General features: G+C 46.4%; 2 protein-coding genes across 2 annotated transcripts in view; both read right to left on the bottom strand.

Annotated features, from left to right (window-relative positions):
- LOC125448726 (pentraxin-related protein PTX3-like) overlaps positions 1-1,691 on the bottom strand; it is a 35,056-nt gene extending 33,365 nt beyond the window's left edge. The window contains exon 1 of the mRNA XM_048524207.2: positions 1,392-1,691. Within this exon, the coding sequence (XP_048380164.1) occupies positions 1,392-1,515 (124 nt within the window). The 5' untranslated portion in view covers positions 1,516-1,691. The remainder of the gene's footprint in view (positions 1-1,391) is intronic.
- Positions 1,692-9,233: 7,542 nt separating this feature from the next.
- LOC125448728 (transmembrane protein 88-like) lies at positions 9,234-19,348 on the bottom strand. Its single transcript, XM_048524211.1, has 2 exons — positions 18,905-19,348; positions 9,234-9,536 (listed from the first exon to the last, which is right to left on the bottom strand). Exons 1-2 carry the CDS (start codon positions 19,169-19,171, stop codon positions 9,270-9,272), a joined length of 534 nt encoding a protein of 177 aa, XP_048380168.1. The 5' UTR covers positions 19,172-19,348; the 3' UTR covers positions 9,234-9,269.
- Between the last annotated feature and the right edge of the window lie 566 nt (positions 19,349-19,914).

Here is a 19,914-nt window from a genome sequence, read left to right as displayed (position 1 = left end):
AAAGTACTCTCAGACTCTTCTGCCGCCAGTGGTCCCTTGGTGATCTGAGAATAGTCACAATGTTGAGTTGGGCAGCCCTGCCACTGCTGGCCTGGTCATGTTCACCAGGTAAAATACTTGTGGTTTCCAAGCTAAACTGCCTTAGCCACATTGCATTGTTAGTGCAATGGTTTAGCCAAATTGGTGTGCATTGAATCCAGTGGTTATCAACTGGACCATTGAGTTCCAGTGATTATGGTACATCCCTCAGAACTGAGACTGGTCTGAAATTTGCACTCGCTTGTGTGTCAGTCTTGGTTTTTGGGTTGTGCTCTGGGTCGTGCCTCATGTCTGTATTACTATAACTCTGTGTGTCAGCTTATGTTTACACAGGTCTCGGGTGAATTTCCTGCCTTTCTATGGTGCCTGTCTTCTGTTTGGCTGTACCTTGTTATGGCTTCTAACTGCAAGCTAAGAAACAGATTTTGTGCACTGGAAGATCCATTGTTCTTTTGTACTGCATGCCTTATATGGACATGGATTACAGGACAGCTTCCCAGCGGATGCAATAGACTGCACTTGCCATGCAACTAGCTTTCATTTTGTGACCTGGCATACAGGTGCTACTGTCCAAGTCACCCTGCTGAATAAACACAGACTCTGTACAGTTACACAGCGAGTGACCCTTACCCACCTGATTAAACACTGACTCTGCACGGTTACACAGCGAGTGACCCTTACCCTGCTGATTAAACACTGACCCTGTACGGTTACACAGTGTGTGACCCTTACCCTGTTGAATAAACTCTGACCCTGTACAGTTACACAGCGAGTGAGCCTTACCCTGTTCAATAAACACTGACGCTGTACAGTTACACAGCGAGTGAGCCTTACCCTGCTCAATAAACACTGACTCTGTACAGTTACACAGTGGATGACTTTAATCCTTCTGAAAAATAAATAAAATGAAAGCAAACAAAAGAATAAAGAGTGACTGAGTTTGAAACAGGGTCTAGTTCCTCTGTTCTGTCTCTATCTATGACCCTTCTTACCCTCACTTCATTTTTGCTTTCTCTCCCCTTTTCCTATTCCCCCCTCAGACTCATTGCTCCCCTCAACACTTCCTCCCACATTATCACTGTGGTGTCACTCTGTATCCCCACTCCTCTTGTGCCCCTGAACTCCCTACCAACACTGCCATTCCCCCCATCCCACTCACCACTCCTTCGTCTGCAAAAGCCTTTGACACCATGAGCCTGGTGCTGCCTTTCTGTACCCCCGTCACCACTCCCTCACCACTAATGAACCCTGCTCAGTGTCAATCGACCCCTGCAACCCTCATCCAGGTGCCCCTGGCCCTACTGACCAAGGACCATTGACAATCATGGAGAGGACGAGCAACACGGTCTGACCTTCTGCTTGATGGCTGTCCTCAAGTGAGTCCGTGTAGAAGAGGAAATTGTCATCACCCTGGTATTCATAACCGGCCAGACAGCACAAGGTGGCAGCAAGGAGCAGGAGGCAAAAGCGGGACATATTCAACGCGTGCCGTGCCCCTCCAGTTGCTGGGTTATCAGTAGCTCCTTGTCTTTGTGACTGCAGAGCTCACTGCAGGCTGTGTACGCTCCCCGATCTCATTATAAAGTCTTCCTGTGACACCAAAAGCCCGCCTCACAGTCACACTCATTGTAAGACGTAAGTCAAGCTCTCACTTTCTCTCATACCCCTCAGGGGAGACAGTGGGCGCCCCCTTCCAGAAAAGCCCAGCTTCTGAGTTTAATGAGAAAACAAAGACAAACAGTCCTGGATGATATCCAACCACTGAGCTGGACTCAAACTCTCCCATCAGAGCAACTCCACTGAACCAAAACCACTTACTCACACACAATGGCACTGAACTGTACTCTTACTGCCTTTGCAGCAGTTTCAAGTGGACATAATTCAAACACACACACACAAACACACACTCTCATACACACAAACACTCTCTCTCACACACACACAAACACAAACACATTCTCACACACACACACACAAAAACCCTTTGCTCGCAGTATTGCAGGAGCTAAAGCCAACACTGGTTCTCAACTGACCTTACAGTCAGTGCAGGTTGGAGTCAAGGGTCATGATATAATTCATTCCACATTTTCAGACTAAGCATCCTGTACTTATTTGCCGTTGTGACAAAAAATTCTTTTGTCCACACTGACATTGAGCACTGTCTGCATAGTGATATATCCCATACTGACAATAAGGCTTCCATCAATTAGGGGTGTAGGATGTATCAGTGTGTCACAGGATAGGGTGTGAAGTATATTAGTGTGTTATAATGAGGTGTGTGGGGTATGTCAACATGTTACAGTGATGGTTGTGGGTATATTAGAGTGTAAGAATAAGGGTGCGTAGTTTACATCAGTGTGTTACAGGGACAGGTGCAGGATAATCAAACAGTGTTGCAATGGTGAAGTGTGTGGGTTTTTTAAATTCACTTGTGAGAGACGGGGATTGCTGGCTGGGCAAGCATTTATAGGCCGCCCCTTGTTATCCTTGGGAAGGTGGTGGTGAGCTACCTTCTTGAACTGCTGCAGTCCACACATTGCAGGTTAGCCCAAAATGCCCATAGGGAGGGAATTCCAGGATTCTGACCCAACGACAATGAAGGAATTTTTTTTATCCTTTATTCATTAATGGGATAAGGGTGTTGCTGACCAGGCAGCATTTATTGCCCATTACTAATTGCCTAGACGGCAGTTCAGAATCAACCACATTGCTGTAGGTTTAGAGTCACATGTAGGCCAGACCAGGTAAGGTCAGCAGATTTCTTTCCCTAAAGGGCATTAGATGGGTTCCCCCCATAATTATCATTAGATTCTTAATTCCAGATATTATATTGAATTCAAATTCCACCACTTACCCCCAGAACATTATCTGGGACTCTGGATTAACAGTCTAGTGATAATACCACTAGGCCATCACCGAGTGGTAAATGCTCGGAGGGGAACTTGCAGGAGATTGCATTCCCAAATATCAGCTACTCTATCATTCTAGGTGCAAGTGGTCGTAGGTTTGGAAGGTGCTATCTGAGGATCTTTGGTGAATTTCAGCAGTGCATCTTGTAGATAGTACACACTGCTGCTACTGAGCGTTTATGGTGGAGGGAGTGAATATTTGTGAAACTGGTGCCAATCAAGCGGCTGCTTTGTCCTGGATGGTGTCAAGCTTCTTGAGCGTTGTTGGAGCTGCGCTCATCCAGGCAAATGGGGAGTATTCCATCACGCTCCTGACTTGTACCTTGTAGACGGGGAGTCAGGAAGTAAGTTACTTGTCACAATATTCCTAGCCTGCAATCTGCTCTTATAGCTGCTGTGTTTTATGTGGCGAGTCCAGTTAGGTTCCTGCCCAATGGTAATCCCAAGGATGTTAACAGTGGGGAAATTGATGATAATAACACCACTGAACGTCAAGGGGCAGTGGTTAGATTGTTTCTTATTGGTGATGGTCATAGCCTGCCATTATGTGTAGCGCGAATGTTACTTGTCACTTGTCAGCCCAAGCCTGGATATTGTCCAGATATTTGTTGAATTTGAACACTGACAAGATTCAGAAACTGAGGACTCACGAATGATACTTAAAATTATACAATCATGGACGAACATCCCCACTCCTGGCCACATGATGGAGGGAAGACCATTGAGGAAACAGCTGAGGAACTCCTACAGGGATGTCCAGGTGCTGAGATGATTGACCTCCAACAACCATGACCATCTTCCTATGCGTCAGATATGACTCCAATCAGCAGAGAGTTTTCCCCCGATACCCACTGATTCTAGTTTTGCTCAGGCTTCTTGATGCCACACTAGGTCGAATGCAACCTTGATAGCAAGGGCTGTCACTCTCACCACACCTCTGGAATTCAGCTCTTCTATCCATATTTGAACCAAGGCTGTAAGGAGGTCACAAGCTGAGTGGCCCTGGCAGAACCCAAACTAGGCATCAGTGAGGTCTATCAAAGTGTTACAGTGAGGGGTTTAGGGTTAATCTGAGTGTTACAGTGAACAATGTGTTGTATATCAGGGAATGTTAATATGGGGCTTTGGTTCATAACAGAAAGTGTTACAGTGAGGGGTGTCATAGACTCACAGAGGTATACAATACAGAAACAGGCCCTTTGATCCAACTTGGCCATGCCAGAATGTTACAGTGAGGATATAGGTTACATCAGAAAGTGTTACAGTGACAGGTGTGAGGATATCAGAGTTTGTTACAGTGAGAGGTGTGGGATGTATCAGAGTATTGGAGCGGGGGTGCCATGTTTATCAGAGAGTTACAATGAGGAGCATGGGGCATATCAGAATGTTACAATGAGTGGTGTGGAATATATTTGAGTGTTACAATGAAGGGTGTGCAGTGTAACAATGAGTCACAGTAAGGGCTGTGCAAAATATCAGAGTGGTGCAGCGAGGGGTGTGGATTTTCATCAGAGCTATAGTGAAGAGAGTGGAGTATATCAGCGTTATGGTGAGGGGTGTGGTGTATATCAGAGTGCTGCACTGAGGGGGTGTGAGGGTATATCATAGAGTTACAGAGGGGTGAGGTACATCAAAGTGTTAGAATGAGAGGTGTGGGGTATATCTGAGTGTTATAGGGAGCAGCATCATGTTTGCAGGGGTGTAGTGCCCATAGATGGTTAGAGAGAGGAAGCATTACAGGGTCTTCAGGAGTTTGATTTATTGTTGTCACACGTACAAGATACAGTGAAAGGTGCTGTTTTGTGTGCTCTAAAGGCAGATCGTACAATACAAGTATATCAGGGTAACAGACAAGTGCCGAATACAGTGTTCTAGCCACAGAAAAGATGCAGAGAGAGAGCAAAATCAACATTAACATTTGAGAGGTCTGTTAGAACATAGAACAATACAGCGCAGAACAGGCCCTTCGGCCCTCGATGTTGCGCTGACCTGTGAACTAATCTAAGCCCATCCCCCTACACTATCCCATCATCATCCATATGTTTATCCAAGGACTGTTTAAATGCCCCTAATGTTCAAGAGTCTGATAACAGTGGGGAAGCAGCTGTTCTTGAATCTGTTCTTCCATGTTTTCAAACTTTTGTATTTTCTGTCCAACAGAAGAAGGTAGAAGAGAGTATAACCAGGGTGGGAGGCGCAGCTGTGATTATGTTGGCTGCTTTCCCGTGGCAGTGGGAAGTATAGATGAAGTCAGTGGAAGGAAGGCTGGTTTGGGTGGTGGACCGGGCTGGGTTCACAACTTACTGAGGTTTCTTTTGGCCTTGGGGAGAGCAATTGCCATACCACACTGTGATACATCCCAAATAGAACGCTTCCTATGTTGGATCTATAAAACATGGTAAACTGTTTGTGGACACGCTGTGTTTTCTTAGCCTCATAAGGAAACAGAGATGTTGCTGCACTTTCTTGACCATCACGTCAATGTGGCTGGACCAGGACAGATTGTTGGTGAGCGTCACTGCCAGGAACATCACTGGATGTGAGTTTGCTCGTTGAGCTGGAAGGTTCATTTTCAGACGTTTCATCACCATTCTAGGTAACATCATCAGTGAGCAACCATCCCAACACCCACAAACGAAGCTGCATTAGAACATTATTCCAACGAGCCACCACACACTGCAGCACAGACGAACTACGCAGAGCAGAGGAAAATCACCTATACAGCGTATTCAAAAAGAATGGGTACCCTATGAACACAGTCCGCCGATTCCTCAGCAATAAACCCAAACAAACAGACAAAACAGGCTCCGAAACCATAACCACTCTCCCCTACATCAAAGACATTTCCGAAATGACTGCCAGACTACTCGGACCTCTTGGCATCAGGGTAGCCCACAAACCCACCAACACACTAAAACAGCAACTAATGAACTTAAAAGACCCTATACAGACAACAAATAAAACGAACGTCATCTACAAAATACCTTGCAAGAACTGTGACAAACACTACATTGGACAAACTGGTAGAAAGCTAGCCACCAGGATACATGAACATCAACTAGCCACAAAACGACATGACCCACTATCACTCGTACCCTTACATACAGATAAGGAAGGACACCATTTTGATTGGGACAACACATCCATCCTAGGACAAGCCAAACAGAGACAGGCACGAGAATTTCTAGAAGCATGGCATTCCAACCGGAACTCCATCAACAAACACATTGATTTGGAGCCAATCTACCATCCCCTGAGAAAAAGAACAGGAAATGACATCACCAACGCAGGAAATGACATCACCAACCCAAGGAAACCTAACCAGATAAATAGAAAGCAGGACAGAACACCAGCGCTTCGTCGGAGGCTCACTGATGACGTTACCTAGAATGGTGACGAAACGTCTGAAAACGAACCTTCTAGCTCAGCGAGCAAACTCACATCCAGAACCTCAACCTGAGCTCCAAATCTTCTCAAAACTTGCTAGGAACATCACTCTCAGCCATCTCCACCTCAGCACCATTGACGCAGACAGGGGCATGAATTCTACTCTGATTCCTGAAGTCAATGACCAGCTCCTTCATCTTGCTGATGTTGATACAGAGATCATTGTCTTTACACCATACTGCTCAGCACTCTATCTCTTTCCTGTACTCTGTCTCATCATTGTTTGAGATCCAACCTACAGAGAGTGGTGTTGTCAGCAAACTTGTAAATGGAGTTGGAGTGAAATTTGGCCGCACAGTTGTGAGTGTATCACGAGGACATTAGGGGTCTGAGTACACAGCCTTGTGGGGTACTGGTGTTGTCACCTATTTTATGGATGAGGAGGTGATAGAGATTGGAATGTGTACAGGCTGGGGGAAGTGACAGAGGGAGGGTCAATTCTGTGAAAAGATTTAAAAGTAAGAATGATAATTTTAAAGTCAGGAATAAAACTGGGGGAAGAAACTGAGGTGAGGTTTGGGCTTTAAATGGTTCTGTGAATGTGCAGTGAGTTACTGTGTGTGTGACATGAGCTAGCACAGTGATATCGGCAGAGAAAAATGCATCACTTATAAAGCAATGGGGGGGCTAAGAAAGATAAACTGAACATAGACCCACCAGGTAATGGCAGAAAGAAATCACCACCACCAGAGAGAGAGAGACAGACAGCGAGGGAAAGAGGCAAACAGAGAGAAAGAGGGAGTGATAGGGAGAGAGGGACAGCTAGTGAGACAAAGAGATGGAACAGAGAAAGAAAGAGACAGATAGAGAGAAGAGTACAGAGAAACAGAGACAGAGGGAAAGGGTGAAAGGGAGACAAAGAATTGACAGAGATATAAATACAGAGCAAACGGATTAGTTTTGTAAGTATAATCAACGTTAAAGCGAACGTGTGTACAGATGATCCCACAGTACTCACCCTCCAACAGTGCCCAATCCCCCAGCACTGACCCTCTGACAGTGTGTCTCTCCCTTAGCACTGACTCTCCGACAGTGTGGTGCTCCCCCTCAGCACTGACCCTCCGACAGTGCAGCACTCCCTCGGCACTGACCCTCCGACAGTGCGGCCCTCCCTCAGCACTGACCCTCCGACAGTGCGGCGCTCCCTCAGCACTGACCTTCTGACAGTGCGGCACTCCCTCAGCACTGACCTTCTGACAGTGCAGCACTCCCTCAGCAGTGTCCCTCTGACAGTGTGGCCCTCCCTCAGCACTGATCCTCCGACAGTGCAGCACTCCCTCAGCACTGACCCTCCGACAGTGCGGCGCTCCCTCAGCACTGACCCTCCAACGGTGCGGCGCTCCCTCAGCACTGACCCTCCGACAGTGCGGCGCTCCCTCAGCACTGACCCTCCAACGGTGCGGCGCTCCCTCAGCACTGACCCTCCCACAGTGTGGCGGTCCCTGTGAACTGCATTGGGATTGTAATCCTGAAATATTTTCTACAGTCTGTGGAGTGGGACGCGAAATCTTTCTGACTGAATATTGAAGGAGTCTTCTGCTGAACTGAATTAAAATATACAAATGGTTCCCTTTGGAGATTTATATCAGATCCTAGAGGTAATTCTGCTCCTTCAGCCTATTCTGACATTGAATTCGATCAGGGCTGAAAAATGTTTTATGTCTATCTACTGCCTTGCTCCCATATCCAGATTTCCCTACCTGACAAAAACCTGCCAATCAAATTTTGAAACTTCCCATTAAGCCATTAAGGTTGAGGAGATGCTTCCTGTTTTCCTCCTGATGTCCCTGGCTCAGGTTTTTCCCCAATTGTTCTAGAGTAGTCCCCACCCGAAGCCATCTCCTGCAACAGGGAACGGCTCGTCTTGATCTATGCTTTCACACCTTTCTATCATCTTTATCCCATCAAATAAGTTCCCCTGCAATGTAATAACCTCTGCAACTTCTCCCGTACTCCGCTATGATCTGACCTTTCGTGCCCTTGACCTTGACATCCACGCAGAGCAACGATACACGTGACTTGTCAACTTTTATCAATCAGTTCATTTTATTTCCACCATATTTTGATAACCATTGGTTGCCATAGCAATGAGAACCCACTCAACCAAGAGGCACTTTAACCAACCCCTCTGCTGTGGAACTACCTCCCACTGGGGCAAAGGGTTACACATAACATCCGCATTTCTCCATCCCACCCACTCAGCTGCCATTTTTAATGCTCCCCAACTCCCAAAACTAGTCAGAAAGCAGCTCCTCCCACACTGTTGATCTCCAGCCAGACCCACATACTTTTAAATAGGAGCAAGAGTAGGCCATTCAGCCCATCAAGTTTATATGCAGATACTCTGTGTTCACCTGCTGATGGGCTCCTTGTAGGGTGTCTCTTGCAGGTAACTCAGGTTGGCCCCTAAAGGCCAGATGGCTCCCTTCTGCCTGGTGACCATCGAATGAGTCAGCTTGTCCTGGATGCTGTCAGCTTCTGGTATGATAAATATACAGCAGGCGGACCCCTGAGATGGCAGTCATGTCTCATGGGCGGAATCAAAGGGGCAGAAGGGATGGTACGGACCGCAGAGATTCATTTTCCCCCACACACACAGCAGCAGTGGCACAGACCCCAGGCCCCTTCCTGCCCCAACAGTAATAGTAAAGACCACAGACCCCAATTCCCTCCCACCCAATGTAATGCCGGACTCCCCCCCGCCCCACCTTTCTACATCCTCCCCCTGACAATAACGGTACAGACCCCAGACCTCCATTAACCCCCCACCTCCCAACAGTAATGGTACAAACCCCAGGGGTCTAACCCCAGCAACTCCCCCCACCCCCCAACCCCCACACTTGCTCTGGCCCGTCACACTGGCCGCAGACAGCACTAGACCCAGACTTTTGCTGAAGCCTCGCCTTTCCTGAGGCAGCAGATCCCTGTCCAGCGGTAGCGGGAGGCTGGAAGGTTCCGGTACACAGCCTTGCTGTACGGGATAAAGCAGAGGCCGAGCTGCAGGTGCCGTGCGAGCCGACAATAAGCAGCCAGAGCCAGGACTGCTAATGGTGTCACCAACACAAAGCCTACCACCATCAGTGCTGTAGAACTGTTATCGCTCAGAATCTCCGTGCAGTGACTAGCCTGGGAATTCAGAACCTATGAGAGAGAGAGAGAGAGAGCAGAGTTACAGTGGAGTTACAGCAGAGTTACAAGGGAGTTACAAGAGAGTTATGTTAGTGTTACAGTGGAATTACATTCGGGTTCCAGTGGAGTTACAATAGAGTTACAGTGGAATTACAGCAGAGTTACAAGGGAGTTGTAGAAGACTTGTTATAGAATTGCAGTTGAGGCACAGCAGACGTACTAGAGAGAGATGGTAAAGATGCAGTAGAGTTACTGTGGAGGAACAATAATGTACAGAGAAGTATAGTGGTGTGACAATAGAGTTACAGAAGTCACAAAAGAAACAGAGTCACAGTAGAGCTACAGCTGAGTTGCAGTTGAAGTACTAGGCTTAGAATGGGGTTACTGTGGAATTACAGCAGAGGTACAGCTGAGTTACAATGAAATTACAATAGAGTTAGAACAGCGTTCAAATGGAGTTATAACAGATGTTAGCGCACAGTTACAGTAGAGGTATAGTAGAGGTACATTGAAGTTATTATGGATATAAACCTGAGTAATAAGGAAATCATAACAGTGTTAAAATGAGCTTATAGCTGTGTTACAATGGAGTTAGAGCAGAGTCAAAATGGCTTAATGGCAGAGTCACAACAGATTTATGGCAGAGAAAGAATGAAATTAGAAAAGACTTGCAGCAAGGTTAAAAGAGTGTCACAGGAGAGATATATCAGAGCCACCACATAGTTACAGAAATGTTACAGCTGAATTATAATAAATCTGCAGCAGAGTTACAATAGTAAGGCCACACTTGGAATATTGTGTACTGAAAACAAAACATGCTGGAGGTCACAAGATAACAAAGTGTGGAGCTGGATGAACACAGCAGGCCAAGCAGCATCTTAGGAGCACAAAAGCTGACATTTCGGCGAAACATCAGCTTTCCTGCTCTTAAGATGCTGCTTGGCCTGCTGTGTTCATCCAGCTCCACACTTTGTATTCTCGGATTCTCCAGCACCTGCAGTTCCCATTATCTCTGATGCTGGAGATCACAGTGGGTCAGGCAGCATATGTGGAGAGAGAGCAGGCTAACCCTTCAAGTCTAGATGACTCTTCATCAGAGCTGTTTTCAGTACAGATTTCAGCATCTGCAGTAATTTGCTCCTACATTGGAATATTTTGTGCAGTTTTTGTATCCTTAACTGAAGGAGGATGCTCTTGCTATAGAGGGAGTGTAGCGAAGGTTTACTGAATTGATTCCTGGTAGGACTGATGTATGAGGAGAGATTAAGTCAGTTAGGATTGTATACATCGGAGTTTAGAACAATGAGGGGAAATTCATAGAAACCTACAAAATTGTAACAGGACCAGACAGGTTAGATAGAGGATGTTCCCAGTAGTGAGAGTGTCTAGAACCAGGAATCCTTTTTTAAAAATTGACTCATAAGGACATAGTCGTGTCTGGCTGGTCCAGCATTTATTGTCCATCCATGGTTGCCCTTGAGGTGGTAGTGAGCTGCCTTTGTGAACCACTGTATGTTGACCCACAATGTCCTTTGGGAGGAAGTTCCAACAACAGTGAAGGAATAGTGATAGATTTCTAAGCTGCTATCTAAGAAGCATTGGTGAAATATTGCAGCACATCCTTAAGTATACACTACTGCTACTGAGCATTGGGGGTGGAGGGAGTGGATGTTTGTGGATGTGGTGCCAATCAAGCGGCTGCTTTGTCTTGGATGGGGTAAAGCTTCTGGAGTGTTGTTGGGGCTGCACCCAGCCAGGCAACCCAAGGATATTCCATCACACTCCTGACTTGTGCCTTGTATATGACAGACAGACTTTGGGAAGCTTTAAGAATTAGGGAAAAAACTTTTAGGACTGAGATGAGGAGAAATTTCTTCACATAAAGAGTGGTGAGTCTGTGGAATTCGCTACCACTGATAATGGTTGAAGCCAAAATATGATGCGTTTATGAGACAGACATGGCTAAAGGGAAAAGGGGATATGGAATTATGGTATTGAGTTTGAGAATAGCAGAGCAGATTCAAGGGGTTGAATGACCAGACCAGCTCCAATCTTGTGTGTGTTTCTATGAGTTACAGCAGGACTAGGGCAGAGGAACAACAGGACTGTAGCAGAGCTACAATGAATTTAAAACAAAGTGACAATAGAATTAAAACAGAGTCACAATAGAATTGAGACAGGGTTACAATGGAATCACAAGTGGTACATCATTAGTGCAAGACTGACAGGTTACAGCTGTTATAAAGGAGTTCATGTAGATTTATAATAAAATTACAAGAGATATCGATGGGATGGATAGGAAGCAGGCAGACCAGCAACAAACCTGAGTGGGACACAGCAGCAGGGGCAGTGAGATTAAAGGCTGCAGGGAGAGCAGAGAGATCCCATAACAGGCAGACTTGGAGCACAGCTGTTTCTACAAAATTGACGTGTGATGTCTCAGGAGAGCAGGTGGATAATTGGTGGGTCTCTCTCACTGGTCTCTTTTGACTAGACACGGATTGAAGTTAAGATCCTAAGTACAGGGGTGGTAACAGTGGTTAGCATTGCTGCCTCACAGCATCAGGGAACTGGGTTAGAACACAGAACGTGGAACAGTACAGGCCCTTTGGCCCACAATGTTGTGCCAAACTTTTACCCTATTCCTAAGGTCTATCTAACCTCTACCCCTACCTTATACTATCATCCATGTGCTTATCTAACTGCTGCTTAAATGTGAGGCCAACTCCACTACCCTCTCCAGCAATGCATTCCACGCCCTACCACTCTCTGAGTAAAGAGCCTACCTCTGATGTCTCCCCTCTATCTATCTCCACTCACTTTAAAACTATGTACCCTTGTAATAACTTCCTTCGCCCTAGAAAAAATCTCTGGCTGTCCACTATCTATACCTCTGATCATTTTGTACACCTCTATTAAGTTCAGTTCCACCCTCGGGTGACTGTGTGGAGTTTGCACATTCTCCCCGTGTCTGCGTGGGTTTCCTCCCACAGTCCAAAGATGTGCAGGTAAGGGTGAATTAGCCATGGGTAATGCAGGGTTACAAGGATAGGGTAGGATGTAGGTCTGGGTGAGATGCTCTTTGATTCTCAGTGTGGATTTGAAGGGCCAAAAGGCCTCCTTCCACACTGTGGAGATTCTATGAGAATTTGGAACTTCTAAAGTCCATTCCTTCACTTCATAGAGTTATGGGGTTCCAAGAGTTAGTTTGTAAGAAAGTATAGGTTTTTTTGGTCTATCCATGTGCAAGGCTTCATATTCTAATTAATTCAGGGATGTCTGGGAAGCTAAAGCCTGTGATTATCACATCGTGCACTCTATGGGAAATCCTCAGCGCCCCTGGTGGCCTGGATGACTATTTGAGCAAGTGCCATTGGCTGCAGGTATTCAAGCTCCAGGTTTTGAGGTTTGATTGGCAGCTGAGCCTCCCTCTGCATCATAATAGTTCTCTGGTTCTGTACTTGCTTTGAAACGCTAGTGAATACTGACCCCAGTTTCCTCACAAAACAATCCCATCGCCCCATGACGAATCTAGCAAATCCCCATTGCACTTCCTTAGATAAGGAGATCAAATTGTACACAATATTTCAGGAGCGTTCTCACCAAGGCTCTGTCTGTACATTTGCACCTTTACCCCAGACCTAAGTCCTCTTGTGATGAAAGCCAACACACCAGCTGTCCTCCCATTCACTTGCTGCCCCGGCATGTTCACTTTGAGTGACTTTTGCACACCCGTGCTTCCAAACCTCTCATTGCTTAAGAAATCTGCTGCTTTTCTGTTTTCTTTCTTACAAAGCACGCAACTTCACATTTATTCCCGTTATGTTCCATCTGCCGTGTTCGAGCCCATTCACTTTTCCTGTCCAAACCCTCCTGAGCTTCCTACTCACAGCTTTGGTCTCCTACCAGTTTGGTATCTTCAGCAACTTTCAGAATGTTCCAAAAATAAATCAAAAGAACCGCAGATGCTGGAAAACTGAAACAAAGACAGAAATTGCTGGAAAATTCTCAGCAGGTCCAGTATCAACTGTGGAGAGAAATCAGAGTTAATGTTTCGGGTCTTCTGCTGAGATTTACCAGCAATTTTCTGCTTTTGTTGAAAATGTTACAGTTGGTCCCCACATTCCAACCATTTACACAGATGGCAAACAGTTGTAGACCCAGCGCTGATGCTTATGATAACCCACTGGTCACAGGCTTTCATGGAGTCAGAGAGATCTACAGCACAGAAAAAAATCCTTTGGCCCATTGCTTCCATCATCCTGAGATTAATCTGCTTTATCTCTCTCAATCCATTCTAGTAAATTCCCCCAATCCTACGTGCTGTAATTTTGTTTTCTAATGTCCTCTTCTGAAAATCCAGTTACACCACATCCACTGATTCTCCAGTGTCTACGCCACAAGTAACATCCTCAAAATTCCAAGATTGTCAAACGTGATTTCTCTTTTATAAATCCATGCTGACTGTCATTTTTTCTCCAGTTATCATGTCCTTTGTAATAGATTGTAATATTTTCCCTCCTATATCAAGCTAGCTGGTCTGCAAATCTCTAGCATCCTCCCTTTGTAAATTGTGGGACTTCAGTCAGCAGGAACTGTTCAGAATCTGCAGAATTCTGAAAGATATCTACCAATGCATCCACTGTCTCCATTACAACTTGCTTCAACACTCTGGGATGAAGCTCATCTTGGTTAAGAGATTTATCAACCCTCAGTCAGGCCCATTTGCCATGCACTGCCTCTCCACTACTGTTAACTGCATTTAACTTTCTAGTTACATAAATCTCCTCTCTTCCCTCCTCCCCACACACACACCACTCTCTCTCTCACACAGACACACTCATACACACACATACATACATACACACACACACCATTCTCTCTTCCCTCCTCCCCACACATACACATATACACCACTCTCTCTCTTCAACCCCCACACATACTCTCTTTCTCTCTCTCTCTCTCCCTCTCTGTCTGTCTCTCTCACACACACATGCACATCTATACACACACACATACGCACACACCATTCTCTCTCTCCCCTCCCCTCTACACATACACACTCTCTCCCTCTCACACATACCCGCCGCTCTTTCTCTTCCCCACCCCAACACATACACAGACACACACACACACATACATACACGTACACACCACTCTTTTTCTTCCCTCCCCCACACATACACTCTCACTCAATCTCTCTCACAAATACGGACACACATGAATCTATGGGGTGAATTTGTATTTGCAGACACATTCTATTTTGCTCAAAAAGCACACAATTTATGGACAATCAGTCAAAGTGGCATAAAACCAGTGAGACTCCAAACTAAAACACTAACAAATTCTAAACAAGGTCTCACACCTAACATGCATTATCTGACCTAAAATGTCACCTCTTCTTTACGCTAATTAAACCTTTAGTTCTCTCAGAGCAGTGACTTGAAAGGAATTCAGGAATTTACATATACATATTAATCAATTAAAAGGTTCTAACTGATTAAAAAATTAGCAGCATCTTCGGTTTGTTTAATACATCTTCATCAGTGGTGTGACCCTGTAAACTTTTGATCATAAATTCTGTGTCTGATACCACCTCTCTCACTAACACCTGAAGGAGGAATGAGGATCCGAAAGTTTGTGTTTTCAAATAAACCCATTGGACTACAACTTGGTGTTGTGTGATTTCTGACCTTGTCCACCCCAGTCGAACACTGGCACCTCCACATCACAAATCCCTTGGTCACCTCATATTTCTGAGAGATTATCTGTATCTTCTTCATTAAGACAGCTGCAAAGTAACTGATTAGTTTCTCTGCCACTTCCCTGTTTCTCACAAGAAATTCTCCTGTCCCCACCTGTAATGCAGCTGTGTTTATACTTGCCAATCCTTTACCTTTCACATATCAATAGAAGTTCTTACAATCTGCCTTTGTTGCTCATGAGCTTGCGAACATGTTTTTTTTTGCTTTTCCCTATCAGTTTCTTTGCCCTCCTTTGCTGGTTCCTAATGCCAAGGTTTATCATTATTTTTTAGAAGCTATAGGAGTCACCTTGTTTGATTTAACACATTAAACTTTCACATATTTCATTAACCAGGGTTGATTCACCTTTCCTATGAATGTTTGTTCCTTAAAAGAATCTGTTATGAACCTTGTGACATCACTTTAAATATTAGCTATAGCTCATAAAACATCAACTTTGAGTGTTTTTGTCTCAATCCAACTTGACCCTCATCAGCTCACAGTTTCCTTTGCTCTGATTTAAGACCATTTGAGTATTTCACTCAGGTCATTCCTGGGAGCAGAAGTGGTGTTCTTATGGGGAAATGTGGACAATCTGAGCTGTATCCGTTGCAAAAAACAAAGTTGCTGGAAAAGCTCAGCAGGTCTGGCAGCATCTGTGAAGAAAAATTCAGAATTAACGTATCAGGTCCAGAACACATTGCAGTTTGGAAGAGTGAGACATGATCTTATTGAAATATCTCTGAGGGGACTGAACAGGACGAATGCTCGGGGATGAACTTTAAAAATAAGTGGTTTTCCCACTCAGGATGGAGATGAGGAGGATCTTTACCCACAAAAGGTAATAAATCTCTGGAAATTTCTTTCCCAGAGAGGTGGCTTCATTGAATATTTTGGGACTGAGGTAGATAGATTCTTGACTAACAAGGGAGTCAAATATTCTCAGGGAATGCGGAGATGAGCCCCCACCCCCAACTAGATCAGCCATGATCTTATTTATTCAGCTCAAGGGGCCACACTCCCCACTCATAATTTTGTAAGCTTGTACAATGGAGTTAGAGTTATAGTGAAATTACAGCACAGTTATGACAAAATCAGAACAGAAATAGCTGTGCAAAGAGCACAGTGGTTTGAATGGCTTCCCTGACATAAGATTTTTTGACTTTGAGGGTTGGGAGAGTAATTATACACCAGCTATCAAAAACTGCCTGGAGTTTTCAGATTGTTTCCAAATCCTCACTTGTTTGAGAAAATTTTCACAGGAACTTTATGGAAAAACAGAGAGAGAGAGAGAGAAAAGGAGAGAAGGGAGATATAAAGGAAGGCTGACTGAAGAGAGGAAGCTTCTATTGTCCATTCACCTGGTGGATCAGAATGTCAGGATTACTGGCGGTTTGTCACAAACTGTCATCATGGCTATGATATGGAGGTGCTGGTGTTGGTCTGGGGGTGGCCAAAGTCAGAAATCACACGACACCAGGTTACAGTCCAACAGTTTTATTTGAAAACACACGCTTTCGGAGCGCAATGTTTTGTCAGGCGAAGTCAAGTGGAAAGCGAAGACTTTCCCTTGCTGAAGTTTGGTCTCTCCCTCTGTCATGAGTGGTTCCCCCTTTCCTTCCAGGGCGGGGATGGAGCGAACAGTTTGTTTGTTAGGGAAGTGGATAGGGTGCCAGGGTCTTAAATCTCCGGGAAAACAACACACCAATCTGAGCACTTCCCTGTCTTTTCTAAACCCTGAGCAGCTTCAGTTCTCTGAGAGCAGGGAGAGGCTGGCTGTTTAAGGGTGAGGAATTCTATCTCAAGCACAGGCTGGATGAAGACCAGACCTCCCCGCTCTGTCTCTGATCACTATCCACTCCTCCCTTGACTGGAATCCACAAGAACCAAGGTGGGAGGATGTGTTAATTCCCTGGCATCTCAGAGTCTCCTCTGCCCTAGGAGTGCCGGCGGGAGGAGTTTCCTCTGTGAGACCACTCGGCCTGTCTGCTCTGTGCTGGCATTTCTGCTCCACACAAGTTGCACCCCAATCCCTTTTCATCTCCTCCTCTCAGTCTATCCTCCTATTTCATTCTCTTTCGTGTGGTTTATCTGGATCCCCTTCAATGGATTGATATTATTCCCCTTGCCCAAATTCCCTTCCCTCTCCAGTGGTCCTCCTGAAGTCCCAATGGGATTTATTTAGGGACTGCCTGAGGTTGGTGTCCCTGAGTTCTGGTCTCCCCACAAGTGGAAAACATCTCTTTAAAGACCTCAATGATCCCTCACCCCCCCAACCACCAGAGAAACAGCTCCATCCGATTCAGTCTTCCCCAACATTCGGATTCTCTCCATCCATGCAGCCCCTCCCCCTCCCGCCTTCTCCCAACGTGGAGACCGGAACTGTTCCCACACAATCTGCATTTAGCCAGCAGCTGCTGTCGTAATGCAGCAGACGCGCAGGTCTATGCACAACAAGATCCCACGCTACATACTTACCTATGGATGATGCCAGCCGCGTATGAGGTGGAGAGGCCACCTGCAGACCTCGGGTGCCCCTCAGGTACCTTACCCAGGCAAACACCCACCTGGAAGTGGACAGCAGTTTGACCAGTAGGGACACTGCAGTGCGTCCCTTACAAACATGTCGGTGAGGATGGTAAATCGCTGAGATTGAACACACACAACCTCACCATTCACTCTGACAAAGACATAGAGACTGTTGCTAGCAACTACCAGCCCCTCTCCCATTCCCCAAATCTGCTCCTATCCCTAAATCCTCTCCCACTCACATTCTTGGGATGTTTCAATCAGAAGCAACTACAAATTGCATTTATATAGCACCAAAGGCACTTCACAAGATCTTTATCAAAGAAGAAAACCTACCCAGAGGGACTCATGTAGTTTAAAGAGTCAGGAGGGGATGTACGGGGTGGGGGCAGTTACAGAGATAGGGAGGGGGTGTAGGGGCTGGAGGAGGTTACAGAGATAGGGAGGGGGTGTAGGGGATGGAGGGGGTTACAGAGATATGGAGGGGGTGTAGGGGGCTGGAGGTGGTTGCAGAGATAGGGAGGGGGTGTAGGGGCTGGGGGAGGTTACAGAGATAGGGAGGCGTTTAGGGGCTGGAAGAGATTACAGTGATAGGGAAGGGCTTTGGTGCCAAAGAACGTTAGAGATAAGGGAGGAGTTTCAGAGCAAGGCGAATGGGAGCGAGGTTTGATTTATGGATTTCGGTTAGGGGCGAGTGGGAACAAGGTGGGGTTTGTGGGTTTTAGTTACGGGAGAGTAGTAGGGTGAGGGTTCGATGAGACTGAGAGGGTTTTCAATGACGTTGAGGAGTAGGTGAGACTGAGGGGATTTTGAATGAGGGTGAGGGGTGGATGAGACTGTGGGGATTATGAGTGAGGGTGAAGGATGGGCGAGAATGAGGGGATTATGAGTGAGGGTGAAGGATGGGCGAGAGTGAGGGGATTATGAGTGAGGGTAAGGGCTGGGCGAGAGTGAGGGGATTATGAGTGAGGGTGAGGGGTGGGCGAGAGTGAGGGGATTATGAGGGAGGGTGAGGGATAGCTGAGGGGTGGGTGAGAGTGAGGGGTGGGTGAGAATGAGGGTGAGGTGAAGGGGTGATGGTGAGGGGGTGTTTCTGTCATCCATCACCTGTGAGTGGCAGAGTAGCCCGAAGGTGACCATGATGGAGGCTGGCAGCAGGATGGTTCCAAAGACGGTGGTGATGAGCAGGATGTTGAGGAGAGTGACCAGGATGTTGTGGGCAGTGAGCAGAACAGCACAGGCCCAACAGTCCAGACCACTACGCAGCTCCAGACCCTCCCCTCGACAGGCTGGGTCACCCGGGTACTGGGGTGGCACTTCCACGCTCTGTTGGCCCAGTGCCAGGGCATCGAACGCGTCCACAAGATCGGACATGGTGGAGCCAATCCCGAAACCAGGCAGCAGCACCAATACCCCTCCCTGTGCCTGGCAGAGTCAGATCCCAGATTCGCTCTGTAAATGTTTGTGAAGTCCGGCAATAGAACAGCTCCTTCCGAGGATCAGTCTCTCACTGTCTCTCTCACCAGATGCTGAAGAGTGAGTCCAGGCCTCTCTCTCCCAGCAGGAACCAGGAGCAGGGCCCCCAGCACTTAATCCTGGAATGTGAGATAACTAAGCCCCTTCAGTGATATGACGAGAGACTGAGAGGGTCAGGGGGTGGGGTGGGGTGGGAGAAGCAGCGCTGTCAGAAAGGTGTCACACAATGGAGCCTCAGGCTCCCAAATACACACACACACACGCCCATGCCTACACACATACCCTCAGACAGAGGCAGACACACAGACCCACCGACTAACACTGACACACAACCCCCATCTACAGACTCACAGCTCAACTAGTGACACAAACACAGACACATACCCCACCTACAGATACCAATAGACAAAAATACCACTTACAGGCACTGATAGATACATACCCCCCCTACAGATACCAACGCACACCTCGCCAACCCACAAAATGCACATTCCTTTCGCTCACTGAGGGAGAACCTGCACCTCTTCTCCAAAAAATTTAGATTCCCATTCCTGTTTTTAATTCCTCCTTGACCTTGCACTTCCCTGTAACATACTCCAACTCTCCAGGAATCCACCAAATCTCAGCAACGTCCTCTAGAG

The sequence above is a fragment of the Stegostoma tigrinum genome, chromosome 45, assembly GCF_030684315.1.
Source record: "Stegostoma tigrinum isolate sSteTig4 chromosome 45, sSteTig4.hap1, whole genome shotgun sequence".
Lineage (NCBI taxonomy): Eukaryota > Metazoa > Chordata > Chondrichthyes > Orectolobiformes > Stegostomatidae > Stegostoma > Stegostoma tigrinum.
The sequence above is the reverse complement of the archived record's forward strand: the minus strand, read 5'-3'. Positions and strand labels throughout refer to the sequence as shown.

Excerpts from the sequence above, each read along its gene's own strand:
- LOC125448728 (XM_048524211.1), bottom strand. The coding sequence starts at position 19,171 with ATGTCCGATCTTGTGGACGCGTTCGATGCCCTGGCACTGGGCCAACAG. Across the intron at positions 9,537-18,904 it reads GGCTACTCTGCCACTCACAG|GTTCTGAATTCCCAGGCTAG; the intron begins GTGATGGATGAC and ends TCTCTCTCATAG.